We start from the raw sequence: 26258 nt of genomic DNA, 5'->3' as shown, positions 1-26258 counted from the left end.
TCCAAATGTTGAAACCTACGCTTGTAATTTCAATTTTTATTTTTTTTTATTTTTGCCCCCCCCCCCCCCTCGGCTTTGGTCAGAGCCGAGGGACATAAACTTCAAAAATATTTGCAACGGCTTTATTATAATAGTAAATAGAAAAAAATATGTTTTACCGGAATCGTTAAATTTCAGTTTACTTTTTTGTACACATTTCCCATACTTGGTAAAATTTACCGAATGTGGCAAACAATGCAAATTTTAAATAGTTTAAAAAACACTTCAAACTAGCAACCATTCGTTTGCTGATTTGGCCCATAATAAAATTGAAGAAAGAGATTCTAAATTAAAAAAAAAAACAGAACCGAGCTTAAATTGGATTCGTTTTGCAAGAAAGTTCAAGTAAATTTATAATACATATCAATATTTTTATACATTTTGCCGCGCACTTTAAACTTAGGTTAGAACAAATATATTTTAACTTTATTATTTCAAACAGTAATAACAAATCGATTTAGAAACCCCACCCCTGCGACGCTGACAGCAACTGTGATGCCAACTTTGACACATGTGAAAACGGCGCGTCAACGCGAGAGTTAAGCAGGTATCAGACTATGACACACAAACAAACTCGCACTTTTTTGACAGTTTACCAAACTCGCAAACTTGTACGTTTCTGCAAACAAATACAGGCAGACAAACAAAGCAGGCAAACTATCAACCAAAAAGTGCGAGTTTGTATGTCTGTTTGTCACAGTCTAATACCTGCCTAAGCGCGAAAACAATAGGAAAATATTTTATTTTAATTTTTATGATCTTTTAACCAAAAATATTTTTAAAAATTTTGGAATCAAATATTTAATATTACACGCTTTTGAAATATTAGTTCTGATTATAAAATTTATTAAATTTGTTTTGAATAATTGAAAATATCGTCAAAAACGTGACTAAAATGGTGCTATTTTATTATTTTTTAAATTTATTTTCTTAAAAATTAATCGTTTGCCATAAAAAGGATTCATTGAATCAAAAGTTGAAAACCTTTTTTATGTGTAGTACTAGAATACATTGCGCAAGATTCCCGGCAAGAGTGAATTTTTAAAATAAAACAAAAACAGGAGGGATACTCACTTGAGTGGGAACATGCGCAGGCCCTTGTCCATGCCGGGCGTGTACGATAGGACCGCGGCCAGTATCGTCTCGAACACGAGACCGAAGTTGAGCGCCCAGTTTCTCATGCCCTGGTGGAAAATCGAGTTACGGCGGGTCTTGCAGATGATCAAATCGGCCCACTGGACGACCACGATGGACACGAAGAACGCGGTGTGGCAGGTGAACTCGAGCGTCTTGCGGTCGCGGTAGGTCTGATTGGGGAGAGAAAAGGGGATAAACGGATTGTAGTACTAGAAGAGGAGCAGCAGCAAAGGTTGGTGGGCTTACCCATTCCTGGCCGTACGAGTCGGTCAGATCGTTGACGGCCTTGGAGTCCCAGCTCTTGCGCAGACCGAACAGGTACAGCGGCAGGAAGCCGTTCTCGGCCATGATGACAAAGTACACGAAGAAACCGGCGGCGGCCTGGATCATACCGATCTGTCCGTAGGCCATCGAGATAAGTCTGTTTTGGTGGAAAGTGAACGGGGAAGGGGGAAGGTAAGAGAGAGGGATGGGAGAAACAAGAGCATGTGAGTAATTTTCGAACATTTTCACGCGGTTTTGTATTATTTTGGTTGCAGACATGAGGGCAGCGGCGAAGTGAGCAGCGTCTTTTGACACACATTCTAGTACTACAATCGGCTGATCACTTTGCGAGATTTTAGTGTTTCAAGGAGTTAGTAGACTTAAAAGTAGACCTTAACCAAAGTATTACTTAAATAAACTTATTAATAATAGTTAGAAGCGGTTACATTCAGCGCGTTATGGTTTGTCATCACGATCCACGACTGTTAGTTTTTTTTTTTTTTACGTTTTTATAGAAAGCACTCAAAAGATCGTGTGACAAACCAAAGCATCACATACAACGACTATTTACACAAATTGACAACAGACATGCAGAAGCGATTTAGGTTTCAGTTGTTTCAGCTTCAATCGGTTAGAGGAGGAGAGACAAGATGAGAGGTTTCGAGAGTTGGCAAGCAAGCTAGAGAGGTAGATATGGTTGAGCTCCACGCTTTCGAGTGGGAGCTTTTTTTCACGATGGAAAGGTCAAGAGAGTGAGCGAGAGAGAGAAACACGCATGACTTTGAGAGAGAGAGGATGAAAGAATAGAAGATAAAGAGAGAAAGAGAGCAAGCAAAAGGAAAGGTTGAAAAAAAATGAGCAAGACAAAAAGTCAGAAAAGTGACTTTTTTCAGTGTTTGTTCACAAAAATTTAAAGGAAAAAGTTGGAAAAAGGAAAAAGAGAGAGAGAGAAAAGGAAAGAAAACCACTCGGATATACTCACTTTTCTGAACCACGTTAAGGTTATAGAGGGAGCGAGAGAGCAATGTCAACAGGGTGACATGACTCTCTTGAGAGACAGAGAGAGCGAGTAAGGAAAACGAAAACAAAAATGGCTGCCCGAGGTGACAGATGATCATGGTGGGAGGGGGAGGGACATTTTTGACGTTTGGGTTGAGGGACGATGCTTTTGGGAGAGTGAGAGCGTGAAACGCGCAAATGCAGGATTTGTTTTGTCTCAAACGGGGAGAGCGACACCTAGATTTGGGCGGCTGCAATATTTTCATAGTACGATTCCGAATGCGGTTCCGGAATTTTGCCATTTTTTGTGACTGAGTATCGTGTTGAATTGTGTCAGTTGGTTTTATTTGTCATGAACATTTTTTTCAGTGTGGGACTTTGTTTTGTTTCTTCTAGTCTAGTACTTCAAAGAAAGGTTGAACCTAGTACAACAACTAGAGGAGAGCGGGGCAACAAACACTAAGTGGCTGTGTGAGACGGGTGCTCACCAAAAACCAAAACTATCTAAAGTTGCATTTGGGCAAATTAAAACATCTAAAAAGATTTGTTTCTTCAATTCACTAACACAGAGCTACACAGTGTGTGTAAACGGGGTTTCTTCTAGTACTCAAGTGAAACAAAACACCGAACTGAAAACATCTAAAGCAGTAAAATGAAAATATAAGGGAAAACTTAACTCTCTAAACATGTTCATTCCGTCTAAGAAATCTAAACGCTTAAAGTAGTACTAGTTGAAAAAAAACACATCGATTTATTGTCTCGAGCAAAACATCTAAGTGTCGTAGTGTCAAGGTGTCGAAACAAAACAATAAATAAACAATAAGTAAAAAATAACAACTGAAAATTGGACAGACTGTTCGAGCTGTTCTAGTACAACACACACACGCATGTCAAATAGAAAAAATGGGGCGTGGTTAGGGTGTCAGTTTTTGGTTCTAGTACATTCGCGTGAAACAATTACGAGGTTACACAAGGGTTAGAGAGCGAAAATAAGGGTGTGAGAGAGTTCGGGGTAAGAGAGTGCCGGCTAGATTTGAAGGGAAGGGGCGCTTCCTGGTACTCGTACCAGAGCGGGTTGAACCGAGCTAAACGGAGGGGTGGGGCTTGAAGGAGACTTTGTGAAGGCTGCGGTACTAGAACGAGAGGGGGGCGGTTTGTTGTGACTTTGCTCGGCTACTTTGATCCCACCACCGGAGCGCGTACGTTTCGCGCGTATGTGTGTGTTTGTTTTTGTCGCTCTTGGACGATGTAAACGAAACAGAAAATGACAGATAATATTGAACGTAAACGTCACAATTACTACTAAAGAGACACGAAAAGAAACATAACCAAATGCTTTGTTTCACCTTTTTAGTGAAAACAAAGAAACGAGACAGAAAGTAATGGTCACAACAATTTTTGTGTGTATGAAACATAGAGAGAGAGAGAGAAATGTAAACAAAACCGAAAACCAAAATGTAAACAAAGAAACATTGCGTATTGTTTTTTTTTGCATCAATATAAATAAGTAATGGCTTGGTAGTGGTGTCCTGACCTGCGGTTGACCAGGTTGTCACGGTACGGATCACGAGGGCGGCGCTTCATAATGTCACTCTCGGGAGCTTCGTAGGCAAGAGAGATGGCCGGGACCTAGTACAAGTTCCGACCGCGCATGACATACCCAGTTGGTAGTAGTGGTAGTAGTAGTAGTAGTAGTAGTGGAGTCAATGCGCGCAAGATGGTTGGGTTAGTTTCGTTTATTTTTTTATTATTGTTGAAGTAGAATAGTAGAAGAGTAAAAAACCCGATGACGGTGGTAGTAGATTGTTGTTGTAGGTAGTAGTTGATGATGATGTTGGTGGTGGTAGTAGAAGAAGAAGTAGTAGCAGAAGATACCGAAATTTAATATAACGATAAAAAGAAAAGAAAACAATGTTGGTTTGAAAGAAGAAATCTACATGGTTACATTAGCTCTAGTACGTTGTTTTAAGATATCGGTCAAACTAGCTAGTTGTATCGGTCACAGAGTGCAAACGAAACGTTCGGCGAGATGAAAGTTTTTGCTTTTTTTTTATTGGAGAAATAGAGACAGAGGAGGTACCAGATCGAGAAACGCACAACAGGGTGCGCCCTTTTTAGTTTACTAGCTGCAAAGGTCTGGCGCAGAGTCACACACACTATTCTAGCATTCACTGGTGTGTAGTTTGTGTTGAAAAGAAGGGGAGAAAACGGTCTATTCTAACCTCGCAAAAAAGAGAGAAAAATGGTAGGCTAAGAAACGCAAGGTGTTATTTCGGTCAAAAATCTGCTGTTTAAAAAAATTAGCAATTCCACACAATCGTACTGTTTCTAAGAGAGAGAGAGGTTAAACAAGTTAGTAAACAAACAAATTATCTATCGATAAATTGAGCGTGTGGTGGTTTTGTATTTGTTTTGGTTCGTTTGTGGAGCTTCGCCGCAAACCCAACTGACGTTAGCAAAGACACCAACCGCCGTGCGGAATCCCCATTGTTGATTTGTGGTAAAGTCACCAAGTGTGTCACAGAATAGAGGGTTAGTGTGTTGTGGTTGTGGTGGTGGGGAGAGGGGACGTTTTGTGGAGCATTTTCGGGAGCTTGTGATGGGCTTTGGGAAGGTGCATTTTGAACATTTCAACACATCGATTCTAGGCTGTGTATGTGTTGGCAAAGAAAATAAAGATGACAGATGGGCAGAACCAACGGGAGACAGCCGTTTTTTTAATTCAGACTTACCTTTTCGAAGCAAGAGTCGGAAACGGAAACTACTTAAGGTAAGGCAATGACTAGAGTGAGTTTTGTTTGTTTGTTGTTTTGACACAGATGATAGATGAGCGAGACAGAGTAAATGTAAATGCGCAATCAAGAGATCAAAAAAAGAGGGTGTAAACTAAAGATAGAGAGTTTGGAAAAAGATTTCAAAAATACTGGATATTATAAAAAGTATATCTACACACAACACCGACAAAAAACTGGGGGAGGGGGGCGAGCTGACAGAGCGTGGCCAGTTGATCGCAGGTGGCGCTGCGGCATGGTGAGAGAGCTCGTGACCAGCGCCATCTGCGATCGCCTAGCGCCAAGCGTCGCCATCTTTGTTTACAAAGATATGTTTCGAGCGAGATACAGTCGTGAGAGAGAGAGAGATAGAGACAGAGTGAGAGGAGGACCACACCGAGAAACTTTTACTGTTCTAATGAAGTGAATGATAGAATGTTAGCCAATCCGTACACAGTAGAAAATACCGAAAAGAAAACGGTCAAATTGGAATACTCAAGGTCTACGGGCTCACGCGGGGTGAGTTTGTGAAAAAGAACAGAAACCGGAAAATGAACCAGTAAAAACCTATTGCCAATTAGAAAAAAATATCAGTACCAATCAGAACAGAACTTGTTAACCAAAACCAACGTACTGAAAAAGACTAAACTCAAATCAAAATTCAATTATTGACATTTGTTTTAAAGAGTGGTTATGAGACAAGGGGACGAAGACACGGTCGTGTTTTAGTATTGGTACCGCAACCAAGACGTTGTTTTAGTTTTTTTTGTTTGTTTACGGGACAAGGGGGCAAAAGGGGCGTGGCTTGTGGGGCCACGGCCGCTTCAGCAGGGGTGGTGGGAGGGGCTTTTTACCTTTCATTGACCAATTTATCAGTGAACGGGTTTCGTGGCTGACGTTTCATGATATCGGACTCGGCTTCCTCATAGGCTAGCGAAATGGCAGGGACCTGTACGTGTGAGTAGTAGTAGTAGTAGTAGTAGTGGTGTGTTTTTTTCATATTTTTTACAAGTTTTGTTTTTGTTTCATGTGTCGGCGCACCGACGGCGAAACAGGGTAGATATTTTTTTTCGGTTTCGGACGAATGATTGCGTAAAAAATGAGCGTGTGTGTGAAAGAAAATGAATAGTTTCGATTAGGTGGATCAAGAACACAGAGAGAAATAGAGAGAGAGATAATTACACAACTTGTTGGCGAGATGAAACACGACTTATCTGTTTGTTCTGTTTTTTTTGGTCAACGTAGAGGGGCGCGGGGGCGGATATAACGGAAAAGCCAGATGATTGCACTAACACTTCTCGGGGAATCGCCGTACGGCAAACAAAAGCTGAGCAAAATGTGTTTTTTTGGTGATGATGCACAATGAGCAGAGATTGGAACAAAACTTGTTAAACGAAACTAAAAAGTTACGTCTAGAAACAAACGGTGCAGGAACTGATGAGATCTCCACTGGACTGGAGGAGAGAAGGTAGATGTTTGTGTGTGTATTTCTCGTGTAATCGGGATTGTGTGTTTTGTTTTTTTGTGTGTTTCTTGGTTGGCTTTGTTCCCCCGAACAAGCTGTATTCCCACCATTTTTACACATTCCTGTTAGGGTTAATCTCGCAATCGTTTTCGCGCAAATTGCCTTAATATGAATATCCATGCAAGACTCGCAAACAGCTTGGTTGGTATGTTTTTGTTTTTCGGGGTTAAAGCCCAGCAAAATTCACGCCTTAAAGGTAAGTGATTAGTAGATTAGTCCCCACCGATTGGGGGACAATAATGCAGCAAAAAAAAAACGATAAAAACCTTTCGTTCACAAGTTTATCGTTGAACGGATCACGGGGCGGTCGCTTCATGATGTCGGACTCGGCGTGCTCGTAGGCCAGCGAAATGGCGGGTACCTTTTGTGTGTTGGGTAAACATTTAGGGGCAACGCTTTAGTTTCCGCAAACTTGGGCAAACTTATAGGAGTGAAAGGAGCGGTTTGGAGAGGCTCTTACCAGGGGGAACGTTCCCGTTTCTTCGCGAATGGGAACAGAGTTTGATATTTTTTGTTCTTATAGCTTACGAGAATAACAAAATCAGTGCTAACGATTGAGAACTTGTATAAGATGGAGAGTCCGTGATAAAGAAAACAAAGTATGCTAAGACTGCAGAAAACAGACATCAAATGATTGAAACTTGATCAAGTAGGCATCTTTGATGTCTGTTGTCTGTGCGCCGGAGTTGAGCGGTAGAAATAAAAGTGTGATGACTGGCTACAAGCGATACTGAGATTGAATGATATTTTTGTGGGCAAGTTTATACCTATTTGTAGAGAGAGAAAGAGAGAGGAGGGTGGCGGAGGCACATTTCCACACGCGCAGATTTCTAGCTTGCTTCGATTTATATTAAATTCTTATAAAAAGTAATAGAAGTAGTAGTAATAAGAAATAGAGAGTGAGAGGGTTGAGGGTAAAGATCGTCGAGAAAGTAGAAATTAAAGATGATAAAGTTGGTAAGAAAGAAGGTAGGATAGAAAAAAAGAAAGAGAGAGCTGTGATCGAGCAAATTTTGTTCTTATTTACGAGAGAAAATTTTGTTGGGTACGGAGTAGAAAAATGTGCCAATTCTAGCAGCCGATTGCGCAGCAATTTTAACGAATTATTTTGTTTATTTTAAGTTTATTACACATTCAAGGTAAAAAGTTCGTTTCTTGCACAATAAAGAAAGAGAGAGCGATCAAAACGGGGGGTTTCCAAGCTATTTAATAGAGAGTAACCGAAAAAATAGGTGGAAAATCTGGGGAAAAACGGCCACGTTGACCATAATCTAGCAGTACTGCTGCTCGATTGAGTTCTTCAAAAAAGAAGAAGTAGAAGAGTACCTCTCGTTGACTAGCTTGTCCTTGACGGGGTCACGGGGCCGACGCTTCATAATGTCCGACTCGGACTCTTCGTACGCGAGGGAAATGGCCGGGATCTAGAGTTCGATCGACAGAGGTTTGTTTGGTTTGGTTTGTGGGATTCGCAAACGCAACATATTTACAAAAATGAAACAAAAGGTGGGGAGGAAAGAAAACGTTCGGTTAGCGTCTAAATTAAACGAATCTGAGGGTGTCAAGGGGGAGGGGGAAATGTCTAAGAGATTGTGTGGTTCTCCGCTAGAATCGATTCCTGGTCCCCTAACAGCCTAAACCTTTGCTTTCATCATCGTCGACCAACTTTGTTGACAATTATTAACCTCAAAAGGTGACCGCGGAACGGTCAAGTCCCCGCAAAAACGTAACGATAGAGAGTAGAAACGTACAAAAACAATAACTGAATGACGTCCGGGGTGGCGTTTCGGGCCGCCTCGCACTTACCATGTCGGTTCCCAGATCGATGCACAGAATGGTGACGGTGCCGAGCGGGAGCGGAATGTCGCACAGGATGAACGCCAGGAAGGGCGAGATCTCCGGAATGTTGGACGTCAGCGTGTACGCGATCGACTTCTTCAGGTTGTCGAAAATCAGGCGGCCCTCCTCGACACCGGTGACGATCGAGGCGAAGTTGTCGTCCAGCAGGATCATGTCGGCGGCCTTTATGGGGAAAGGGAAAGAATAGAAAAGGGGAACAAAACTCGTCAGAACGCTACATCAATGCGGGAGGGAAACTGGCGACCAGGGGGTTGACCTGCTTCAACGTTTCTCGGCTCAAAGCAAGCCAACCCAGGTCGGCACGACACGACATCAATGTGGTTAGGAAAGAAGATGTTCGGCGCAGGACAGCAGGATTCTCTGCTTTGCTTGGCGCACGGAGTTACACGGAGCGTGGGAAAGAGAGTCTGTCCTGGCTGTGTAGGCCGGCACACCGAGTCTTGTTAACTAGAGAGATAGAGTGTGTTGTACCTGGTGGATGGCGGTGTATGGTTAGTGAAGGTTAGATTACAGTTAGGAAAAGAGGGGTGCGTATCTGTTTGTGGTGCAGGTTAAGTTTGTTACAGTATGTATGTGTGTTTGTGTCTGTGTGGAGGGCCAGTCCGGGTAGCGACTGGTTTGGGGAAGCTACCAGAACCGGTCCTCGTTGGGTTACATCGACAACAACATGAACAAAACACGCGCGTGGCACTCACCTGCTTGGACACGTCGGAACCGGCGATACCCATAGCAACACCAATGTCAGCCTTCTTCAGGGCAGGTGAATCGTTGACACCGTCACCCGTTACGGCCACGATGGCGCCCATACGCTGGCAACCCTCGACGATGATCAGCTTTTGCTGGGGCGATGTACGAGCGAACACAATTTCGGTGTGGTAGCGCAGAATTTCATCGAGCTGGTCCGAGGCCAGATCTCGCAGCTCCGAACCGTGCACAACGGCGGCCTTAGCCTCACGAGGGTTAACCTCCGAAACCGGGATATTGAGACGCTGGGCGATGTCCTCAATGGTTTCGTTGCCCTCCGAGATGATACCGACTGACTTGGCAATGGCCTTGGCGGTGATCGGGTGATCTCCGGTAACCATGATAACCTTGATACCGGCGGAGCGGCACTTGGCAACGGCGTCCGGGACAGCGGCACGCGGAGGGTCAATCATGGACATGAGGCCGACGAAGCGCAGGTTCTCGACGGGGAAGTTAATATCGTCGGCGTTGAATTTGAATCCCTGGGGGAACTTGTCCGTAGGCAGCATCACGTCGCAGAATCCGAGCACACGCTCTCCAAGTCCTCCCAGCTCCAGGTACGCGTTGTTGAACGCCTCCTTCATCTCTTCGTCCATCATCTTTTCCTTGCCGTTGATGAAGATGGTCGAGCAACGTTCCAAAATACGCTCCGGGGCACCCTTCATGACGAGCAGATGGCGCGGATCGCTGGGATCCTCCGTCTCGTGGATCGACACCTGGTACTTGTTAGTCGAGTTAAACGGAATCTCGCACACCTTCTTGTTACGCTTGCGAATGCTCAGTACATCACCGAGAGCCAGCTCCATACACTTCAGCAAGGCAGCTTCCGACGCATCGCCACTGACTTCCTTCTTCAGGATTGGTACGCCATCTTGGCCACCCTTAAATTCGGCACGATTGCACAGCGTGGCGATGCGGGACAATGCCTTAAAGCCGGGACTGGTACGGTCGTACTGAACACCGCTTTGGTCTTCAGTGGTGTCGGCCTCGATAATCTGGTTGTCGAACCACATGTGAGCGACGGTCATCCGGTTCTGGGTCAGCGTTCCGGTCTTATCCGAGCAGATGGTCGAAGTCGATCCCAGCGTCTCCACAGCTTCCAAGTTCTTCACCAGACAGTTCTTCGACGCCATACGCTTGGCAGTCAGCGTCAAACACACCGTCACCGTTGCCAGCAGACCCTCCGGCACGTTAGCCACAATAATACCAATCAGGAAGATAACGGCATCCAGCCAGTGATAACCCAGGATGAACGCAATCACGAAGAACGTCACACCCAGAAACACTGCCACACCGGTAATCAGATGGATAAAGTGGTGAATTTCCTTCGCGATCGGAGTCTCTCCGGTGTCCAGACCCGAGGCCAACCCGGCGATACGTCCCATCACGGTGTGATCTCCGCAGCTGATGACGACTCCCTTCGCGGTTCCCTCGACGGCGTTGGTGGAGAAGAAGGCCAGATTCTTGGTTTCCAGCGGGTTCTCGTGGGTAAAGTCCGGGGCACGCGACTGCGGCTCCGACTCTCCGGTGAGCGACGAGTTGTCGACCTGCAATGATAAAGTATTCGGTGTGTGATTATCGTGTGTTTGACGGGGGGTGAAGACTGCTTCTGCGTTGATAAGGGCAAACTTTACGAACGAGAGCACAAAGCAACGGACAGTCCTTCGTTTATGAAAACTAAATTTATTTGAACTTTACAGCATTCACATGCATGCGGAATTTTTACGGTGTATCCAAGAAGTTGCAAAAAGAAGATTTTTTCAGAACGATTCGTACGTTTATCCAACGAGTTGGACAAATAAGACAAGTGCTGAAAAAATCAAGTTTTGCAATGAATGTTACACACACTTTTCGATAGAAGTGCTGAAAATTTCAACTTTCAACCCATGTATCGAAAATCATTACTTTATGGTTCTGTTATTTTTGGTAGAAAAAGATCAAGAATGACAGGAGTAGTTAATAATTTAGCGACGAAACGGCAAAAAAAAAATTCAGTACTGTTTTCAGTATTTTTGGCGAAAAAAAAGTGTGCCGTTTCGTCATTATCATGTGGTAATGACTGGAAACAGTAAGTAGTTTCAATACGAAATTGCAAAACAAAATCTTTCGATGCGTTATTTCGGGTCGTTTTGCTCAAAAATGACCTCCAAGATGGCGTCCAATATGGCACTGAATATGAAAAAATATTAATAATGTAACATAATTTAACCGCTCAAGATTGGCAAAATTAAACTCGAATTTGATCTCAAACGTTTTAAAATAAAAAAAAACTAAAATAGTGATTTTTGATAACAATTTGGGCAAAATATCTTTTTCACATCCATTCTTTTGAACGTAAAATCGAATTTGCTATCGAAAAGTACTCAGTAAATGTAAAAAGTTCACCAATTTCAAATTATAGCCACTGAAGGTTGGGTCTTGAGGGTCCATCCATAAACCACGTGGACACGGTAGGGGGGGTTTGCGATTGTCCACGCTCCAAACAAAAATTTATTCGTATGGAAATTGTCCACGATGGGGGGGGGGGGGGGTGTTGAGATTTCCAAAAAAGTGTCCACGTAGTTTATGGATGGTCCCTAGAGAGATTATTTTAAACTTAAGAACTAAACTCTGTAAGAAAATTAGTCTGGTACTTTGCGAAATTTGAGAATCTGTAATTAACTATGAAAAAAGGTGCCAAATGCTTAAATTTATAATATTGGATTATAACTTGGAATTTTTCAACGAATTTTCAACTACTGATCAGTTCGGTAAACTGAAAGAATTCGGTACATCGTACAACCGAAATTTGGATTTTTGTTGTTCATTTTGACAGATGGTTTACCGAATTAAACTTTACCGATTTTTCAACTACCGAATTCGCAACTTTTTTAAAACAATCAACATTCTCCAATTCATTAGCAGTAGGGGAAATTCTCGTATGTTTGGCAGGTTGAACACTCGCTCCTAACTCCATCCAATTTGCTGATTTGCACTATTTTAACCAACTTATTTGTAAAACTTTGATAGAAACTTACTTGCTCACTTCCTATTGAGCTATTTATCACTCGATTTCAGTTTAAGCGCTTTTTATGAGCTGTAATCGAACGTCAAGGTGCTGATAAGGCAACATTAGAGGCACGCTGGAGTTTGCTTCTGTTCCCCTACCATACAGAGAGAAATGAACGAACCTTGACACTTCCAACGATTGATTGTAGCCATTTCGCCTATTGAATCACAGCGAATCGCGCGCTCTTCTTAATGTTTTCGTAACCGACCCCCAGCGACCACCTCTAAATGACTCAATTGCTTTGTGCTCCACATTCGAATCGAATTAAATCGAACGCGCTCAATTAACAACGACGATTCAACCAACGAGTCTCACTCACCTTAAAGCTTCGCGCCTCGATGATGCGGATATCGGCGGGTATCCTGTCTCCGAACTTGACCTCGACGACGTCTCCGATGACCAGGTCTTCGGCGCGCAGCGTCAGCTTCTCACCCTCGCGCAGCACGGTCGCAAACTGGGGCACCATGTTCTTGAACGACTCCATGATCTTTGAACTTTTCGATTCCTGTTTTATTTATTTAGATATTAGATATTGGTTCTGTGTGGAGGTTTCTAGAGTGTTCTGATCTTACCTGATAGTACGAGAAGATACCGGTGACTATCACGACGGCGGACAGCACGATGCCGAGGTACAGGTTATCGTCGGCCGGTTCCTCAACGGTACTGGCCTGGATCGAGTAGGCGACGAAGCAGAGAATAGCACCAATCCACAGCAGCATGGCGAAGCCACCGAAGAGATTCTTGCAGAACTTGACCCACTCGGGCGTCTGTTTAGGTGGGGTGAGTGCGTTTGGTCCATCTCGTTCCAGGTTCTCCTTTGCTTTCGCGTGGCTTAGACCCTGCGATCGGAAACGGAAACGAATTAGGACGGAATTTTGGTAAATTTCGTTGAATTGTTTCATAAGTTAGCTGTTAAATATGAAACATTTCACTGAAATTTCCTCACAACGGTCAACCCGGCTCAACTTACATTTTCTGGATGTGTCTGTAGTCGTTGGTACAGTTCTTCCGGTGTGATTTTGTGAAAATCGATGTCCAACTCCTGCTTCAGCTCATCCAAATTATCTCCTTTCTTCTTTGGTGGCATTTTGCGTCTGGACTATTGGTTTGCAAGAGAAATAAATAAAATCACAGTTAATTCAACTCCGCCACATTTCCTCAACGGCACAGCACAGCAAGCACAGATCCAAATCGAGCGAATCCTAGCGCCAGACTGATACCCGGACCTGCCGGGGACGATTGCTATATTGAAGTGCCCTCGGACGACGACGGCGCTCTGATAAGATATCACGTCCGGCAATCACAGGGCGACCGCTTGAACGGGTTAATTAAGCCTTTCGCTGAACACATGATGGACATATCTTCAAGTGGTGGCGGATGCCCTTCACCTTAATATTCTGGATGGAATTTTTTTTTATTTTTTCTAGCACGAGTTGTCAACTTTGAAGAATCGGTTTCAAGTGTTGTTTACTTGTTTTTCTGGATTTGGAGCGCGTGAGCGAAGAGTTATGAAACTAAAATTCAATTCTTTGGATAGTATAAAAGTGTGTCGTCCAAATCTCTTAGTGGAACTTAAATTAGTAGAACGTAAAAAAGATACATTTTTTTGTTTCCAATTTATTGACGCAGATTAATTTACCCTTTTTCAACATTTTTTAATTTGTGAAATTAAAAATACCAACCTTTGAAACATTTTTCAAAACAAGAATTCCAATTTTCAGAGGTCCTCGCACTGGAAGTTTTATTTTTTTAAATGAAATAAAGTGGTGTTTATGTTACACATGACCAATATGTTAAAGAACATTGCACAAAGTTTACAATTTTAAACTATTTTCTCAGCTTTAGCCGAACAAATATTGTTCAAATTTGCTCCTTTTGGTTCAGTTTCGTGCCCCATAGCTTGGTATTGAAAATCATCAAGTTTGATAAAGTAACCCAAGAGTTACGATAAAAAAAAACAATTTAAATGGATACTTAATCTCTAAATGTCTATAGGGACCATCCATAAACCACGTGGACACTTTTTTGGGAATCTGTCCCCCCCCCCTCGTGGACAATTGTCCATACAAAAAAAAACTTTTTTGTATGGATCGTGGACAATCGCCATAACACCCCCCCCCCCCCCTAAAGTGTCCACATGGTTTATGGATGGTCCCATAGAAAACTGCCAACTGAAACATTTAGTTGGCCTTGATTTTTTTAAATCTTTCAATGATATGCTTAATGATCAATGAACTTTTTCGAATATCTCAGCGAAAGTTCCTTCACGCTCAAAACTACGCTCTGCTCGAGGGAAAAAAAAGGGACGATTGCACAACATTTTCTTCCATCGTGAAACCACGTGTCCTGTGTCAGTCCACTTTCTTCCTCCCCCACGTCAAGTGGGTGGCCAGGGCGTGCAAGTAGTTATGCAACCCTTTGCAATCATACACACACACACTCACACTCTGAAGGGTTTGCACGTGTACGTGCGCCGGCGCCTGTTTGTTCTAGATGGATTTGCTCGTTCGATTTGGATCCGCACTTGTTACTGTGTTGCTGAGAATATATAATTTTTTTTGTTAAATTGTTCGAAGGAAACGTGTGTGCACCGGTACTGATCGATAAGATAGATTTCTCTCCACCGTAGCGCGATTGAGGTTAGATTTTTAAGCCCATAGTAGAAGATTTACCAGTTAGGATACCTTAAGGTTACCTTTTTCTTTACAAATCTTACCCAAAGATCCAGTGACTGAAAGAAGAAGAAGAAGACAGAACCAAGCACAGGCAACTACTCAAGCTACTAATCTAAAGCAAATCTACAACTATTACGCCACGGTTATGATTGAGAAATAGAGGAAAGCGGTTGTTATACTAAGTTTAAAACAAACACAAGTGTCTGGGGGCTATCGATGTCTAGGGCGAGAACGTGCCGCCTGTAGATAAACCGCGTTCCAACCGTTTCAAGGATAAGCGTGCGCGCGGCTTAGCTTAGTTAGTATCAGCGTGTGTGTATTTTTGAGTTAGTACATTAGTGCAGGCGTGATGTTTAGGTGAGAGGTTTAACTCTAGCGTTACGACCTGACCGCAGCGCTCAAACTTGTTCGAACCGTAGGCATAAATAATAAGAAGATAAATACAAAAACCACAGGATCTCGGCGAAGCGTAACGGCACGAACTTGAGGGTGGTTAGCCGGTCACCGATTTTAATGGCTGTTTAATAGAGTTGGTCGGGAATTTCCAGCATATACAGGTAGTAGTTAGTAGTTAGGTAGTTAGTATGCTGTTTTTTTTTTTGGTGAGGGTCGTCACAAAACGGCACGAACTTGGCAGTAAGTGATACGGTGTGGATGAAACGCACGTTTTGTATCTGCATATCAATTGAATAGTGAATAGTGATTTGAAATTTGATATCGAATCAACGATGATTGTTATACAAATACTCGGTTATTTGTCTACGGTAATAGAAATTTCAACAAACTTTTGGATTATTTTTTTCAATTTGTTTAAAAAACTCCGTCAAACTTGTCAAATGATTTTTTGTGACGATATTTTATGCTTCAAAACAAATTCAAAGGATTACACAAGTGTTAGTATTATTTTATTCAAAGCTTCAAAAAAAACTGTTAGGAAGAATAAACAATAGAAAAAATTACAGAGAAACTTATTTATTTAGGTGAATGCAACATTTCAGAATAATATTTTTTATCGACCAGCCTAGCTTTTGCAAGCAGTGTGTAAGTACGAAATTTCACTAATATTTATTTTAAGAGATTTTTTCCGTTAAAAGAACAAATATATTAACAGATCTTTGGAAACACTTGAAACAAAATTCGTCATGTTTTTTTGTAATGTATAAATTCGCAAAAAAGTATTTTGATAATTCTTTTGAGAAAATGCCCATACAGTCAAGGTAGCGGCAAAAAAAAACTCAATTTCAAAATAATCATTTCTATAAAAAACCCAAAAAGTATCACAAAATTATACTCTTTTACAGTTTTGCTACTGTCATATATAAGCAAAATATCAATTATGGCAGGCAAATGTTTTTTTTTCTGAAGTTTAACGTCTTTTTCCGACCTGTGGTCGAAGTGATACAATACTATCTGAATAATTGGTTAAGCATTATGCAATGTTGTAAAATTTCCTGGAATTATCAAAAACTAATAGTTAAATACTGCTTGAAAATGAATTTATATTTATTTTCCTTATTTTTTTAGGTGCTCAAATTTCTCTTTTACTGAAAACTATAACAAAAAACTAAATTTAAATATAGTTATTTGAATGATTGTACTTTTGGTTAATCTGTTATTCAGGATGTGATTCGTTTTGGAGATATTTCAGCAAGTTTAAATTTAACATGTTTGCCAAATTATTTTGTGACAAGGGTTTACAATATTTATCTTGAACTACTGCTGACTGTGTAATTATCACATTTTATTTGTTTGAATTGGTGAAGAAAAAAATAATCAATGTTTTTAAAAATAAAGCAATATAGATTTGTTTTTTACTGAAGTATTGTTATTATAAAGAATTAAAATAAGTTTGAATTGACTAAAAATCTATATAATAAACGTTATCGCTGCCCATGTAGATGTTACTACAAGAAACTAATGTTTTAGAAAGAATTGTTATTTGGATATTTTATGTTTTTTTTTCAAATCTAAAACTAAAGTTAGTAAGTTAAAAATCATGCAAATGAAACTGTTAAGGTGTGAGTGTGTTTTGTTCCAGCTACTAATTTAATTTTTTTTTCTGAAAAAAAAACTTGTCACAAAACGCTCAATACTACCTTATACTGTCCGTCGGCGGTTCGGTTGTCATCCTTCAGCGGTGCCACGGTGGCGACTCGGTACGAGTCCGCCCGACCGGTCTTCACGGGACAAAGCGCAAGAGTCGATGATGATGGTTTTTTTTTTTGCACACAACATACAAGCAATGTAACAATCATTATGCAAAATAAGACACACACACACAAAAACACGATGAATTTGGATGGAAGGGTGTGTGTGGTTGGTTTGACAGGCAGGGAAAAAAATGCATGAAAATAAATAAAGTAATAAAAGAAATAATTATGATTAGCGATTGTTCTATTCTAGCTTACGAATAACATACAATTAACGAGGGAAAACATTTAAGGATTGGGGATTTTTGAGGAATTGGAGGATTTTTCGGGAGATTCGATCGGTTCCATTGGTTTTCCATATTTTTTTTTGTTGGGTTATCGATTCCGCGACGGAATGACCACCACGAGGACGGATGGACACTCACAAGAGACAGAGAGAATGAGAGCTTGGAGCGGAGAGTCACTCATTTTCGCAGACTTCTTTTCCCGTTGACTTTTCGTGGTGTGGAGGGAAAGCGCACATGCGCGGTCCAGCTTTTCACGTTACATAATCACGGCGGTGTCGTGCCAGAGGGCAAGATTTTACCCCCTGAGGGAAAAATTCTGATTGGTTTCAAAGTTTTGAATTTGTAACAGGTTCTTTCAAAATAGTCTTCTGGACTGTAAATTTAAGCTTGTGTAATCATCTCATTCAAAAAATCATTGAAAATAAGACGTTTATCCTTGGGCAAATGTTTTGACGTAAAACCCTTTGCGAAGATTATGTCATTAAAATTTTAGAGCGGAAAACTGCGAGCAGGCAAAAGAGAGCAGATCGATATCGAGTTTTCCCGAGAAAAGTTTACACACCAACAGCGTGGCGGTGCACATCACCTTAATGTTTAAGGTCAGCTGAAAATGATTAATGAGCTGGGAAGGCTGGCCCCCCACCGGGGCTGGTTTGGGTGCTGTGTGTCTTGGCCAGTGGCCAACCAAACTGTACTGCTGGGAAGAAGATGATGATGTTGTTGTTTTCGTGCCGTCTCGCTCTTCTAGTTTCCAAGGGGTGAATTTTCTTTTGGGTGGTCAAATGGGAACGCTTGGTAGTTATGCTTTAGTTTGAGTTGAAGAAAAATTAATAAACATAATGAAACTTTGAACATTTTAGAAAGTAAGGGAGTAAGGAGTAAGGGTTCAAAAATTTCATGTAACTTCTGATAATAACTTCAAAGTAATTTTTTAAACTATGTTGAGCTCACACAACGAAAACGAAGTTGACTTTATAGCTGTCAGCCACCATTGCTAGTACCAACCACAAGTGTCTTCCTTTTTATCTACAAGGACTTCGCCGCCCTGGGCTCCTAAGTGTATGAAAGTATAGCACGGAGCGACGGCACCGAATACCCATATTTACACAAAGAATTTTAGAGCGTCCGCCGCAGGATTCGAACCGGCGACCTCTGGATTGTGAGTCCAGTGCGCGGTCTGATTGATCCACACGGGCGGGACAGCTCACACAAATTGAATCATATTAATTTTTGAAATTTGTTTGATATTTTGAAGTTTTTTTTTTTGCATAATGAAACTAAATTTTTGACTTGTGTTTTTATAAGTGTATTTTCATTATGTTTAAAATATGTTGTTGATATTTTGATATTCTAAGGAAAAAGTAATCTGAGTGAGGCCTGTCTGGCATTCAGCAATCAGCAAAATTCATAACAATTTTTCCATTATCTCAAAAAGGTATACAAGCTAAAAAAAATTAAATAAATAAATAAAAAAAAGTGATGAAAAATCGATTTACGACATTGTTTAGAATAGTGCTCAAAGAATTATCGTGTTTTTTTTTTGTTTAATGGTTTAAATTATGCTCATACACGATTTTTGATCACTTTTTCTGAGCTTGATGAAAAAATCATAATAAGACAAGACATTTAACATTTAACAACGGTTGAAAAAGTGTCAAAGAAGACAATTTCCATCAAGAATGGACGCGAAGGTAATTTTCAAAACTGATTTTTCAATTCTATTTGTGTATTGAGTTTAACAGTTCTGCAAGAGGATGTCACATTTGCAATTCAGAGATTTGGAGAACCTTAAATAATTATTCAAAGACTTATAGGAAAGGTACATACTTTTGGTTACAAGATCTTTTAGGAAAAAGATTGCAAGAAAAAATCCTAGATCTCTAATAGGTTCCAAACTGACTAACATTTTAGTACACCGTCTCTGTATTTAGTACAAATCTTACAAACTATTTCAACTATCATTGCGCTCACTAACTTAAATAGGAATAGGAAATATGTTTAATTTTTCAAAAGACGATTGATTTAAGATTAAACAACTACCACCATCAACAACACTTACAATGAGTTCGTAAAAATTGGCTTATCAAAACAAACATCATAATTCACAGAGTGCAACATAAATCTGTTACCCAGAGAGAGAGAAACAGCTCTGTATCAAAAGATCATGTTTGTTTTTGCTTTGTGAATGCACCAGTAAATCATCCCACCTTCAGAAAGCCACACAAAACTCTTTTCAAAAAGATAAAACTTGCCGTTTCATCCGTAAACAAACCCGGCTTCCCGGTCCTCTAGCTCAACTCAACCCGTCGACAGCCGACAGTGAACTAAAAGTATAAATTTCTTCGCTTCAAGATTAGCAAGTGTGTGTTTAAACAAACAGAGCACGCCTTTACTTCTGTACAATCCAGCATGGAAACACTTCCAGATGATTGGCGCGTTAAAAAAAACGTATGTTTTGCAGAACTGTTATTTTCGGTACTAAAACAAATATTTCACACCTTAAAACACTGTGTGCGCTTGTGTGTGTTGCTTATTTGTTTTGCTGCCTTGAACTGAATTCTCAAACACACCGTGGCTGATAGTAATCTACAAGTCATAACCGTGTGTGTGCGCGGTTGTTACAAGTCAAAATGGGTCTAGTCGCGCGGGATTAGTACAGCAGCGTGAGCGCGCGTTATCTCCGCTACAGCTTCCCTAGTAAGTGAAAAAAAAATGAATGAGGTTACGTTCCGGGGTTGACCCGACCCCGATCTCGCATGTGGGAAAAAAGTGTTGATTTTTTGTTACAGTTTGAATCGTTAATTTCGGTTTTAAGTGGATTGATCGCAAACTATGAAAGTTGAAATTTTAGTACAAGGCCTTATTTGCAGTTCCAATTAGGCTCATGAAGTTACCGGATGTGTCTCACTTAACAACTTCCGTCTGAAATATTTAATTTGATTATGAAACCTTACATTCGTTAGCAACGCTTTTACGATGATTCAGCATCATTTTAGAAAAAGAAAACAATTAGGTTGTCGGCCAAGAAAGATAACCGTTCTGGCAATCGATAGCTGTCAAATTCGACGGTCTTTTCATACTAAAGTCGTCAGCACAGGTTTGCGTCGTTATCTAGGGGAGACAACTTAAGCAGTTCAAACACTTTACCTTGGTATATTTTTAGCGAAAGCTTTTTGGCAATGTACTAAAATATATCGTAGAAACGGCAAATCAAATGAGAGTAATCCATGTGGGGCAATCTGAGCTGTCAGTTGACTGTGATTGATGACCCCCTCCAATATTAGGTCATTGACGAGTGGGAAAACACGAATCTGCAGATATCGCGACGATCTGTCAAGATAAGATCGCAACGACGTAACGTCCGCGGCTCCGAAAGTGGCGTGAATGCAGGGCAAAGATGAAATTTTGGATTTTTTTAGGTGTGTGGTCAAATTAAAAATTATTTGTAGAATTTTGTTGTCGATTAAATCCAATCAAAAATCTATGAGTATGGGAGTAAAGGATCAACTCTGATTCCATTAGATTACTGCAGTTTTCTCTGCTCCCATTTGCTCAAACATATTCTTGCTCTGAAGCAAAGGAATGAAGAGAGGAATATGCAGAAGGGAGAGTTTTGCTCTCTTGCTTGCTGTCTTGCCCTGAGTTTTTGACACTAAATTTCACTTTAACCGGTAACTTGATCAAAGTTTCATTTGAAGATATTTTGAATGTTTTTTCGGCGAGATAAACAATTGCGGGTGATGAGAATTTGATACTTGTTTTAATCTTAATTGTTATTCCAGTCATGATTTCTAAAAATAAATAAAACGCACCACTTGGTAAGCAAACCACCCCTTAACAAAAGAGGAAATCACTCGTGATGACTGTGCAAAATCTGCGGATCGAATCTCTCTACACGAACCCGTGATATGTCGGGATTGGGACAAGCGCAGAGAAAAAAGTTGTGCAAGAAGAAAGGAGGGGCCACTAAGGACTAGGCAAATATTTGCGACATGGTCTGGGGGTTGAGGCCACTAAAAACAACAGACAAAGAAAGCAAATATGGCTAATTTTGTGCTTTTTTTCAGGAGGAGATTGTGGGAAGGGGTTTATCCGGAATCTGCTGTCGGAGACACGTACGTGACTGTGCTAGTGATTTTATAGATTCTTAGAAGTACGATACTTCTCCATGTCTTCATGAAGCTTATTGAACAAAAAAGTCAATGTTTAAGATTCTTCTAAAAACAAACTTTTGAATGAGTAAAAACAGTTTTACGCCAAATTTTATACGTACACGCAAGTTCTAGAGTTCTTCAGGAAATTTGGAGACTTAAGGAATTCTGACTCAAGAAACTGGAGCAGCCTCAGAACTGAGAATTCGTTTAGTTGTCCGGAATCGCAATGTTTGGTGGGGGAAACGAAAAATTTTGGACATTAAGATTAATGTTAGAGAAGGGAGGTAAGGGGATAAGATTTATGGTTGTTTTGCACCAGAGCTTGTTAGGGATTGGCCCTGGAGCGGACGTGATTTTTATCCTGGCGGGGTCGGAAAGTTCCAAAGGAGTCGTATTCTTTGATTAGTTATTTAGTTAATGTAAGTTTTTTTTTTTGTAGAATAATGTTTTCAACGATAGTTCCAATGCAACTCAGAATTTAACTTGATGACTCTTTTGGGTTTATATTCCTGTCATAAAAAAAAGCATATGACTTCCCATTAACACTTCCTGAGTCTATCAAATCTGTGGCCATCATCTAAAAAACCACAAATTAACACTCGGATTAGCGAGCAAAAAAAAAACGTCACAAAAAACACCGCCAATCAACCAGAAAATACCTAGGAAATCCAGTTTCAGCGCCGCTGCAGACAGCCTTCAGCTGGAAGTGATCCACCTTCAACTGGATTGCAGGTGTCAAGTGGATTTGCAAACATTTGCTCGCCCTCTTCTTCCCAGTACGAGACATCGCGACCAAGTGACTCGGATTTTTTTCTGCTGTGCAGGCTTGTTATGAGCGCGATAAAGGAGGTTGCTTTTTCGAATTATTTCGCAGACGTCAATTTGTGCACACGTGTTTGTTTGGGTTCCAGTTGAGATGGACCGATTGAGTTTGTAAATATTGTTAACATTGTATTTACATTTGAGATACAATAATTTCAATTGGTTTCAGCCAATTTATAAAATCAAAAATGAGTTTTCACTCAATAAAAGAGATCTATCTCATTAATATATTCGCTGGGAATACATCAGACGCCGCTGATCGTGCTGTCACTTTTCACAGACGCCCAATGTTTGTAAACAAAATAAAAACAATCAAAATCAGGTAGCACTCAGAGAAATAACAGAGAGATTCATGAAAATATCGTAACCTCATTGAGACAATTCTTCTTGCACAAAGTGGCACATAAAATATTTTTCCAATTACTTATCAAACCGTTGCCCAGCACCGCTGTCAACAGAACGTGACAGTTGTCGCTTTACATCAGTTGCAGAAAATGTGCGCAATTCGCTCATGCGTGCTAATGGCGGAAATAAATAGAATTCTTGACATTATTTTACTCATTTTTTTCCCTGCTTCGGCTCAGATGGTCAGATGATTGCTTTTGCTTCTCTCTGGTCGCAAAATTAAGTTATAGAACAGCACAAAATACCCAAATACAGATTTTTTGAATACTGAAAACAAAGATCTCATTGACATTTTTACCAATTCAACAAAAAAAATTAAAAAAGTATTTAAAAAATTAACATTTTTACTGTGACCAAGCCGACCAAAAAAAAAACAATTTGGCAAAGATGCGGAAAAGTTAAAATTAATTATGATTACTGACTGACAGAAAAAGAGAGAATCAAGACCACAGAACGAAGGTGAGACGCATCCGCAGAGAATGGATCACGAACTCTTTGTGTGCGTTGTTTTGCTAGATTTATTGCATTTTTGTGCTGTCAGCAAATTTTGAGGAATGTAATTGGCGTGCCATTTGGCGGCGTCAATCTGAAACTCGATAGTTGTGCTCCTTTCATTGGATGAGATTCAATTTGAAGACAATACACTTTACTCTGAGCTTTTTTGTTGGAGATCATTATTGTTATAAATGAGTATGATGTTTTTATTTTGAAAGTTGTTTCAAACTTTCTCGCAACTTGCTTCCAAATTCCCAATCTTTCTTATTCAAATTAAAAAAATTCCAGCTCATCGCTCATTTTTGCCTTACATAACTTTGCACGTTCCGTGTTTTACACCTGCTCCCCGTCCAGTGTTTAGCCTGATACAAGCAGACAGCCAGTGTCAGTAGTCGGATCCGGAGGGGTATTAATAGCTAGTTTATAACCTCTACCTTGCACCTCACCAGCGTGGCTTGAATACGCTGCCGCCATCATGCTGATTGATTGACTGATTTATTCGAGACCATCAATCGCGAATGCGATGAGAAAAAAAAAAGAAAAAAAAAAAGAGTAACAAGAAGGTAATAACGAGCGCGGGTAGTTTGCAGCTGTTTAGCTGGTTTTGATTCAAAACATTCATCCGACACAGGGGCGCGCGAGTTGCAGTTCCAAGTGCGATATATGGATGCCAGCTGTGTGAGTGAAACGCAACTGGTTGCCCTCCAAAAGCGCACTCACACTGATTTGTGCTGAGGCAGAAGGGTTCCACCTGATTGAAGTGTGACCTAGGTTACTAATTTGAGCAGGTTGGTAGATTTTCGTGAGCTTTAATATACATTTTTGTCACGTTTGACAGAATGATTTCTTTCAGTGTAACCTTGTTAAATCAGTGGCAGTAAGGTCCAATGACGTTTCAATTACACATAAAACTCGCTTGTTTTACTGTGTTTGTGCACGCACAAGTAACAAATACCATCAGTCACCGGGATTCGAGTTGCACTTGAGCTCAAATATGGTAAATGTGTATCAACTTAATTGATGTGGAGCGCATAGCATGGAAAAAAAGTGCGCGCTAAACGACGCAAACACGAACGCGGTTGATCGGAATTGATTATTTGCACCAACATTGAGACGCGATGTCCGCCGTGATTTGACATCGCGAATCGCATACCTAACCTCCAATTGAGCATATTCAATTCGATTGAGTAGCGCCAATGTAGGCTGAGATTTTTCAGCGATGATCAGAGGTGTAGTTTGGTGAAAAATTAAAATTTTAGTTAGTTGGTTGATGCAGAAAAAACTCAGAATAATTCTGAAATGTTTTGTTTTTTATTGCATAGCAATATAAAATATAACGCTTAGTGCTTGTTATGACAGAAAAACTGTCATTAGGTGTAGAAAATTCAGCATGACAATTATTGCGGCATGGTTCTTCTGTGGGTGTACATTCCAGTTTTTTTTTTACATTGTGAAGATATTATTTAAGAATTTAAATTGAACAAACTTAAACGTTATCAATAATCCCATTCAATTATTGAATAACTATGTAAGTCTTAACATACCATAGTAAAAATAATTTAAATTATTGCAAACTTTATTTAAAGTTTTCCAAAATTCCCCAAAAAATTGATCAAAATTATTTTTTTCATTGAACAAATTTGTTAAATAGTTTGTTAATTATACAGAATACATTGTATAATGCTTATTTATGTGACTTAAGAACTTTTTACAAAATTGAATTTCCGATCCACAGATCGGGTTGTTTACTAAACCTGTTGAATCTGTTGCATTTTTTTACTACTTTAGTTTTTCTATTTGATTTTAGCTGTTTTGATTGCAATCTTTAGAATTGAAAAAAACACCTTATTTTAGATCTGTAACCGACGTAAGTCTCGGTAAACATGGTTTTGAATCTTCAATTTTCAGCAAAAAGCTCATTTCTTGCACAGAACATTTGAAAAAGGCCTTAAAGTTTTTGATAGGAATTTCAAACAAAAGTTATTCTTAAATCTTATAAGTTCACGATGTTGTGCTTAAAACTCATAAAATAGACATAAACCATTGCACACTTTTATCAAAAATCCATTCATTTTCTACGCACTCTTGACATCTAGTTGATCGCACTGCGCGAAATACTAGACAGTTTGATTGCATTCAAGACTGTCAAACATAAAAACAACATCTTTTTGAATCCATAAGAAATTGGAAAACTTTAGAAAACGGAATTGACATAATTTGATGCCATAGACAATTTAAAAAATGACAAAAAAAATCTAAAAGATATTTTTTACACATCTCCCTCTATGATCAGTTTCCAACTGTAACTCGCCAAAAGCAAAAGCACCAGCACTCTGACCCCTCGTTGATCGCGCATCCGAGCGCCACATCACACGAGTTAGGGGGACGATCTGTCCATACAATCTGAATGGAATCAATGAATGAACCTTGTTTCGCTGCGACAGCGATCTCAATTGGTCCCAACATGATATGATTGGGGAGCGGCCCGTGAGCAAATTTGCACTGATTGTGTAAGCACTGAGGAAAATACATTGCTTTTTTTCAGTGTACACTAATTGTACAGTGTTGGAGCTCTCACGAGGGATTGTAGGATAATAGTTGCACGATCAAGTGATTGCCGGAACCTTGACCCTGAGTGCGAACATGAGAGTGGTGATTTTTTTTGCAGGTTAAAATTATAAATCACAGCATTCATCACATTTATGGTCAAATTCAAACGAATTGAAATCAATCCCACAATTTGAACGCGCTCTACGTATCACGTGAGATCGGATATCATTTTTTTATGTAACATTCGTGAACAAAAAACTTTGCACAATGTGCCATGATAGACACATTGGAAAGTCGATCCTTTTCCGAAAAAAAAGAAAACCAGAAAGGATATC

At 40.2% G+C, this 26258-nt stretch overlaps 1 protein-coding gene across 4 annotated transcripts in view; it reads right to left on the bottom strand.

The window, feature by feature from the left end:
* Positions 1–26258, bottom strand: part of LOC120429815 (sodium/potassium-transporting ATPase subunit alpha) — an 84303-nt gene that overhangs the window by 3823 nt on the left and 54222 nt on the right. The window contains exons 2-10 of one of the 4 annotated variants that reach the window (XM_039594872.2): positions 17157–17237; positions 13356–13484; positions 12958–13224; positions 12705–12890; positions 9288–10883; positions 8539–8754; positions 7002–7096; positions 1423–1597; positions 1114–1346 (exon numbers count right to left, since the gene is read on the bottom strand). In XM_039594872.2, the coding sequence (XP_039450806.1) occupies positions 1114–1346; positions 1423–1597; positions 7002–7096; positions 8539–8754; positions 9288–10883; positions 12705–12890; positions 12958–13224; positions 13356–13484; positions 17157–17237 (2978 nt within the window). Of the gene's footprint in view, positions 1–1113; positions 1347–1422; positions 1598–3973; positions 4069–6064; positions 6160–7001; positions 7097–8061; positions 8157–8538; positions 8755–9287; positions 10884–12704; positions 12891–12957; positions 13225–13355; positions 13485–17156; positions 17238–26258 lie in introns of those variants that run through there. The other 3 variants (XM_039594873.2, XM_039594871.2, XM_039594874.2) reach the window with 3 other exon arrangements.

Source organism: Culex pipiens, chromosome 1, assembly GCF_016801865.2.
Source record: "Culex pipiens pallens isolate TS chromosome 1, TS_CPP_V2, whole genome shotgun sequence".
Taxonomy (NCBI): domain Eukaryota; kingdom Metazoa; phylum Arthropoda; class Insecta; order Diptera; family Culicidae; genus Culex; species Culex pipiens.
This window is presented reverse-complemented; position numbering and strand designations above follow the sequence as displayed.